Below are 8451 nucleotides of genomic sequence, written 5' to 3'. Positions count from 1 at the left end.
ATATATATATATATATATATATATATATATATATAGTGTTTACAATTCTACGCAGCAAAACTAATTTGAAAGGCATTTTATAGGCCTATATATAGGTGTGTGTGTATATACATTATTGTCTATATAGATAAACAGTGCATATACAAAATACAGTATTATTTACGCAACTTCTTTCAATACACTAGATCATGAAGCTAGGCGTAATTATCAGCTACTAATCTTCAATCAAATAAAATAAATGAACAATATATGCTGCCCTTTGTCCCAGTGCCAAAACTCGCACTGTATTAGACCATGATAAAAAAAAAACCACTATACGGCATGCCTAGTGTATGCATTTACACTATAGAAGACTGCATGTAATGAAGTCCTAAGCTCTAAGCTTTAATTACTAAGGCTACGCATAGCTACATATCCATGCAAAATTTCTCCTTCAAATAAAGCATACATGATGATCGAACTTACCACTACCCAACCTAGAGGATGCCTCACGCCTCCCTGGTGTTCCTGCCCATTGCGATCTATATCCACCGTTCATTCTACCCGACGAGCTCATGCTGTAAACTTTTCCTCTTTACGATGTAGAGCAACAATAAACAGTCCACCAATTTCCAAATTTAGTAAACCTTAACCGATGGCCTGCCAGCAAGCAACGTACTTGATGATAAGTCGAGGAAAAAAAAAACCCAACTATACTGCCAAGACTGAGATATTTATGTGACGAACGTTCGCTGCGGGCGATTAACAGCACGGGAACCCGTACGACTGTACTCACAATTGTATCTTTTCTACGTATCTTTAAATTTTGCGGTTATCGCCTATACGTCAAGAACACGAAACAATCAAACGCGCACTTTCTCTGAATAGACCCGTTTCGTGTCAGTTATTTTCATCGGATTCATAATTAAAATATCTCTAGTATTCGCTCGTGGTCAATACTTCACTTGTATTCAATACTACACAGGATTAACCCATGCCCCAGTAACCATTACACAAAGACATATTCACTTTTAAGCATGGCGGATGCTAGAAGAATTGCGAGATGTATCCAACTATGAAGAAATAATAAGATTATAGCGCAACTGAATCAGCACTTCACATTGTGAAGACTAAAGCGTTAATATGATATAATGATTCGAATCATAGGATGAACGTACTCCCTCTAATTGATTTGACGGAGCTTATACGTCATGCAATCGGCCCAGCGGGCAGGGTCGAAGGCCAACGCTTCTGTGCAGAAAACTTTAAAGGATGTTTTGAGAAAACAAAGTTTGGTCGTTAAATCGAAAGGGAAGTTACTTTATAGAGAGAAAATGAGTCACATTTCAGATGGTTATTGATGTTTTCCTCTTCAGACCGACTTCATACTAGGCCGGTCTCACGTTTGAGATCTAAATGAGATATCGATTTAGGTCAATTATGGGACAGGTAATAACCTAATGAAAACAATATTCAACGCACTGTTTTTAATTGAAAAAAGCTATAAAGTTATTTAATGTCAAGACAGCTATAATACTTTTTCTGTGTACATCGAATTCCTAGATGATAATTCATAACTATACATGCCTATACATGCATCCTATACATAACTATACATGCCTATCTGTACCCTATCTGTTAATTATTTCTAAATCTGTACCGTTGTTTATAGATATGCTGTAGTGATAAACGCAATTATTGAAACAGCCATATGTTTCGGAATAGAATGGCTTGTGGTGAATTGTGTTAATTAGCCTTGTCTTGTATTTTCCTGAACCCCACCTTAACCAGGACCTCTTTCGGATCGATTTTGTCAGTAACACACAGTAAAGTATACATGCAGTATTTAATGTGGAATGTATAAAGCGACTCAATGTATTGAAAAGTAGGCATATACATGCCATCATATACATCAGAATATGACAAAAATAAAATTAAAATATACTTATGTTGAATAGAATGATCAAGGCTTATGCCATGTCTATTTTTTATCAAGTCGTTTAGAGTACGTAAAGATACGGTACGGTATATCGCGCCAGTCGTCCTCTGCCATTACCACATTGCGCGTGATCGTCTGTAAATCCAAACGATTAAACAAAAAACAATAACGGAATAATTAGTATGTAGGGCGCCTAAGATGATTCGCACTTCCCCCTGTTGCCTGACACACATAGATGCTTCATTTCCTTTAATGTGTGCCTAGGCTGAAATCAACCTAGATTTACTACTTGAATCGGTTTAGAACTGATTTCGGGACCTATACGTTAGTACAACAACGCTCCTCTCACGCGAACTCGCGTACTGGTAGCTGGTGCCGAATGTGCAAACAGAGAAGGATGAAAATTGTGAGCCAACAATACAGACAACAAAAATATACGGCGTCAGGGTATTCATTTAATATGTGGGTAACATACCGGTATTCGAATGGAGTTTCATTCAATCAGTCACAAATCGACAATTTTTCTTGCCCGTGATGTGAGTGGCAATCGCAGACCCGTGCCTTGAGGGTGAGGGACTGGACCTATCATAGCCCAGGAGGCAGGGGAGGGCTCTTCTCTTAGGTTACGTATTGTGGGAGTCCAATATCTTTTGGAAACTCCGGCCTTTTATTCTGTTATCATTGATTTAACCTGTTTTGGCACCACATCGTGTGAAATTATTTATAAATAGGCCTATCACATATCGTCTAGGCCTACTACGGTATATGAGATATGGTCTTAAAGATATACAAAATCAATGAAAACCTTGTAAATATTTCTTCTTAAACATTTTCTAATAACCAATAATTTACCACTATTAAAAATAGTAGGCCTAGGATTATCTACAACATCAAGTTCCATGACTGAGCGAATGCACCAAGCTGATTAATTTGTATCTTCACTTATTTATTATGCACTTTTGTTTTTCTTGATTGAGTTCTGCAGTTTGCTACACAATATTTATCTCCGATGTGAAATATTTGTCGGGGTCTATTTGTCTTTGTAATGAGCCACCGAGTAACGTTTGAACTACTCGAATTGTTTTTCGTACTTTGTATAATTAGATTAGATAATTAGAAATTAGATTAGAATTTAGAAATTTAGTTCTACAAAATATTTCCCTTGCAAATTTGCAAACGCATAAAAGCCTAACACTGTTCCAGACCTTGCATAGACTTGCTAAATTGACAGGTAGTCTTCTTCTTATCGAGTCCATACACGAGTTGAACAAAACTCAACGATACGATTTTCGTGTATTTTCATGTATTGTAGTAATTCTTTAGGATTTCGTATTTATAAAAAAATATAGGCCTAGGCTATTGGTTTGATCTGCCTTTGATGATCTTTGAAAGGCTCTATTGTGCCAGCCTAGTCTTGGAGATGGTATACTACAACTGTATGTCTACATAATAAGACAAATATCTTCAAAATAGCTAAATAACATTTAACTCAACATAAAATACATCTTAATATTTATAGGTTTCGAATACCGTATGCGACGCAACGTTTTTTGGAGTGAAATTCGGCTATTTCAACTTGATGCCTGTTTGTGTAGTTTAGCAAGTGCTGTTGATAACTTAAACATGGCTTTTTATGAGCTAACGCATTACAGTCAAGGTCGAGATGTTATTGAATCTTGGATTAAATTACTAGCGACTAAAGACCAAACGATAAATAATCTCTGAATTGAACAAAAATAAGTTTTTGATTTTAACATAGAAACACATGTAAGAGGGCGCTCGCTAACATTATAAAGCAGATCGAGAAGTTGATAGAGCAAAAGTGGTAATAATCCTGAGCTTGTATTGATCTTGCTGCTCTCTATCTATTTAAATATTAATTTAATTTGTATTGTTTCTATTAAATATGTAATAAATCGAACTGAATAGACATTAAGTCGCATTTGCCATGTGTCAGCCAATGTGTAGTTCGTTTGTAACGCTGACCAAGTCCGAGTCTCGGTAGCAGTGATGATGTTGTGTGGTACTGATGAAAAAATTATATAAAGAGTATTACTTCACATACAATAGCTAAACCGGAATATACAGAAGATTGAGCCACTAAAACGTAATCAATCCACAATGTGATTTTGGTTTATTGATTATACGTTTCAAAACACAATAGAACTCTGCTCCTTCTGTCTCTTATACACATCTAGATGTGTATAAGTAGACACCACTATTAAGAGGACACCCCTGTTAAGGGGATAAGGGGACACTTTGTCAGCCACAAAACAAGGGAAAGTATATCTTTTAACACTATAGACAACTCGTATTCAGGCAGGGTACACCCCTATTAAGGGGATAGTTTTTTTTGGTCCCGAAAGTGTCCCCTTAATAGGGGTTCTAATCTATAATATTGTTCTACAGTAAAAAATTATATATATGAGAATGGCTGGTAACGGGAAAGAAGTGTATGTGTATACTATGCACACTTAAGAAGAACAAAACACAAAAATTAACATATTTTACGATTATATAATTATGATTCAATTAATATAAGTCTCAATTACACTAACAAATATATAATTGTATACATTATTTGAAAATGTATTAAAACAATTTTTACAACAATTTTTCTAGGAATTTAAAGAAAATTATAATAGGTCTATTATATAATATATTTACATATTTATGTTTTGTTAAATTCAACAGTGGTAATCCCATTTCTATGGAAAGTACCATAAAATATAATACTAGTGTATAACGACAACTATAATAAAAAGAAAATAGAGTAGATTTTACATATTATATATAATAAAAATGGAGTAGATATTACATATTATATATAAAATAGTAATAGAGTAGATATTACACAATATAAATATAAAACAAAAATAGAGTAGATATTATATATTATATATAAAACAAAAATAGAGTAGATATTCCATAATATAAATATAAAACAAAATAGAGTGGATATTGGATAATATAAATACAAAAATAATATATTAATATTAATAATAACGTACAATATTATCTTGTACAGTGCAGCTTAAATTAGTTTGTATCACCTTACTTTGTGTTGAGTTATAATCCGATGTATAGGTCTGTATTGATACATTTTTAAGTGTATCACATTTGTTCATTTCATTAATATTTGTTAATTTTCTTCTTACTACTGTATCATTTTCCTATAATTAGCACAAATATTGCCAAATAGTTGTTCATATTTTCATAAAAATATGTACAATGTATCCTATTTCAAACTGCTGGTTTTGACTATTTTTAGTGTTATACAACTCTGTTTCATAGTTTTGTTAGTAAATCGTCCTAGTGGTTAATAGTACATCTAGGCCTTTATAGAAGTTGAATATAAAACATAATACACCTGTATACAGTAAAATTGTAAATCATAATAAATCCAAAACCCTATAGCACCACCAATTTATACAATCTTGAATAAGAAAATTGTATTCTAATATAAAAATATCAAAAAGTACATAACATTTATATGTGGAGAGAGCTGATCTTGGGAACCTCAATACTTAGTGTAATATTTTATGAGGATTGGAAAGTAGAGAATATTGTTGGGATCCTCAATGCACTATAACCCTGGAGGTATCATTATACTATAACTATGCTGTTTGGGGACAGGGGTGGAGGCAGGATTTGACCAATGGGTCCCCAACCCCCACTGGCACCACCCTAGTGAGCACATCACATGAAGGAACTGAGTGGTGAAACCCGAAAGGTGGGTACTGGATCGGCCACAACTAATCAATGTCTTTTGAACATTTAGTCGTTGCCTTGTGTTTTCCTTAAATTTTATCAAGACCATGTGTAATTTTTAACACTCACATTATAACCTCATGTACACATGTGGCAGCACACTTCTTTACACACCTCCTGACAAGCATTTAAAACAAGAATAATTAAATCATAATTATACAAAATGGAATAATATACTGTTGTAAATATGATATATGTAGGTCTACCAGGGAATGCCATCCAAGCTCCATGTACTGTACCATGAAATCATTACTGTCTGTCTGATCTATGGGTATTTTAATTTTCCCTAAATTTCTTGTAATGTCACAATTTACCTTGTCCTAACATTAACAATTCATTATACTTCCATAATTGTCAAACAATTTATTAGTTTCAGATTTGTTTTCACAACTATTTGAAAACTGCTTTAGAAATAAAAAGATCATAACTATTTCTTTTGCACCGGTCCACATTTCAATACACCTGGTCATTTTTCCCAAATAATCATATTATCGTTATCATTGTTGCTTCCTGACTACTTTATACCATTATGACTGTCTCGTTGTTTGTGTCACTAGCCTCACTCCTTTCTTGTACTTTAACACCATTTTCATTGTCTTTGATAGTTTCATTATTAACTTCTTTCACGGCACTTTCATCCATCTCATCAGTTGAGTTTTCTTTCATATCCTCATTTTTATTACTTTTTTCAGTTATGTTCTCCTCTTTGCACTTAATAGTCATAACTTCCATTTCTCTCCTTTCCTCACTAGCATTGTCATTTACTTCTTTCACACCCTGTTTCTGATCCTCAACATCAGCAGTGTCTGTGATACTCTCCTCCTTTTCTGCAGTAGCTACATCAATTACTTCTTTGCCACCTAGATTCTGGTTCTCAACATCAGCACCTCCTGCAGTATCCTCCTCTTTCTCTACAATAGCCTCATTAGTCACTACTTTGACACTCTGTTTCTGATCCTCAACATCAGCAGTGTCTGCGATACTCTCATCCTTTTCTTCAGTAGCCACATCAGTTACTTCTCTGCCACCAGGATTCTGATCCTCAACATCAGCAGTGTCTGTGATACTCTCCTCCTTTTCTGCAGTAGCTACATCAATTACTTCTTTGCCACCTGGATTCTGGTTCTCAACATCAGCAGCTCCTGCAGTACCCTCCTCTTTCTCTACAATAGCCTCATTAGTCACTACTTCGACACTCTGTTTCTGATCTTCAACATCAGCAGTGTCTGCGATACTCTCATCCTTTTCTGCAGTAGCCACATCAGTTATTTCTCTGCCACCACGATTCTGATCCTCAACATCAGCACCTCCTGCAGTACCCTCCTCTTTGTCTACAATAGCCTCATTGGTCACTACTTTGACACCCTGTTCCTGATCCTCGCCATCATCACCTTCTGCAAAACCGTCCTCTTTGTCTACAATAGCCTCATTAGTCACTACTTTGACACCCTGTTCCTGAGTCTCAACATCAGCACCTTCTGTGACACTCTCGGTTTTGTCTATACTAGCCTCAACATTCATTTTTTGTTTCTCATTTTGATCTTTGGTCTCACTAGTCAAATTTGGCAGTTCTTTGACACTAGTCTCCACACTGATTTCTTTCTTCTTTTCGCTACTCTCATCTTTAGCTTCTTCTTTCAAACTCTTGTCAGTAGCTTCATCAATCACTTCTTGTTTGATACTCTCTTTCATATCCCCGTTCTCCTTATCTTTCACTTTTTCATCAACACTCTGCTCCTTGTCGATAATAACCTCATCTTTTACTCCTTCCTCTACACTGGCGTCCTTTTCCTTGTTATTTGCAATAATCTTTGTTTCATCTTCATTGTTTTCAATGTTGTCTTTAATCCCTTTCTGTGAATTCTCAATGACCCCATTGCCGTTGAGGTTTGTAGTGCTCACATGTTCCTCTTCAAGATCATCAATGGGTTCCAGAAGCTCCAGCATATAAGTTAGCCTTTTTGATTTTGTCCAACTAAAACTGTTATCAAACTTGACAGTGTCTGCAATCATAATTAATCAATTAAAAAATTATAATTACTGTATAATGAAATAAAAATAATAAATGAAAATATTCAAGAAATAAGATTTCTTTGTTGTTTTTTTTTAAGTGAAAACTAGGAACTACATTTTCTATTCATACAGCAAAAATAAATTGATGGAAAAAAACGGGGGCAGATTCAAGATAATTACGTCGGGGGGGGGGTAACTCAAGGTCAGAGTGGAGTGTTCTTATCTTAACAATTTCATGCTAGGTTAAAAATGTTTTTTGTTGCTGTCAAGCAGGAGGGTTATCTTCTTATTGCCCCCTAGATGTTAAAAATAATTTGATTTATTCTTGAAAAAGACTTGTCGGATGACAGTCAAAAATTTGAAGTAATTTTCACTCATATGTTGTGAGACCAGTTTTTAAAACTTAGTTTAAACAATTTGATTTATAACTTACAATAACCGGTAGTCTCTAATTCTACATGGCCATCTTGTAGTACGTAATGACTGTTAACTCGAGTTGTCTCTAAAACTTTCACTTTCTGTCCACTGCTGTCAAACCGCTTGATTCCAAAAGCAATGTCATGGTCTTTTGTCTTAAATGCATACCTATCAAATAAATTGGTAGTAATAAGGCCCTACAAACAAGAAGACTGCATAATCCTGCTTTTTATCATATGCTTACAAGGCATGTGTGTGGGGAAGGGGTGGTACTGTAATTCATAAAAAAAACTTTCTGTTCATGATACTTTTGTAGGAAATTTCAATCAAAT

The 8451-nt window shown here is 34.8% G+C and overlaps 2 protein-coding genes across 3 annotated transcripts in view; both read right to left on the bottom strand.

Moving 5' to 3' along the window:
• LOC117121921 (septin-2-like) overlaps positions 1 to 1136 on the bottom strand; it is a 16973-nt gene extending 15837 nt beyond the window's left edge. The window contains exon 1 of the mRNA XM_033267320.1: positions 466 to 1136. Within this exon, the coding sequence (XP_033123211.1) occupies positions 466 to 556 (91 nt within the window). The 5' untranslated portion in view covers positions 557 to 1136. The remainder of the gene's footprint in view (positions 1 to 465) is intronic.
• Positions 1137 to 5611: 4475 nt separating this feature from the next.
• The window catches only part of LOC117121976, a 19644-nt gene continuing 16804 nt past the window's right edge, over positions 5612 to 8451 (bottom strand). For both annotated transcript variants that reach the window (XM_033267421.1, XM_033267422.1), the window contains 2 exons: positions 8136 to 8287; positions 5612 to 7692 (listed from right to left, as the gene is read on the bottom strand). In XM_033267421.1, coding sequence (XP_033123312.1) covers positions 6209 to 7692; positions 8136 to 8287 — 1636 coding nt within the window. In that variant the 3' untranslated portion in view covers positions 5612 to 6208. The remainder of the gene's footprint in view (positions 7693 to 8135; positions 8288 to 8451) is intronic.

This window comes from Anneissia japonica, unplaced genomic scaffold, assembly GCF_011630105.1.
Source record: "Anneissia japonica isolate Jap-2015-1 unplaced genomic scaffold, ASM1163010v1 scaffold352_len1594369_cov220, whole genome shotgun sequence".
In the NCBI taxonomy this organism is placed as follows: Eukaryota; Metazoa; Echinodermata; class Crinoidea; order Comatulida; family Comatulidae; genus Anneissia; species Anneissia japonica.
Note: the sequence above shows the minus strand (reverse complement) of the source record. Positions and strands in the feature narration are given on the sequence as shown.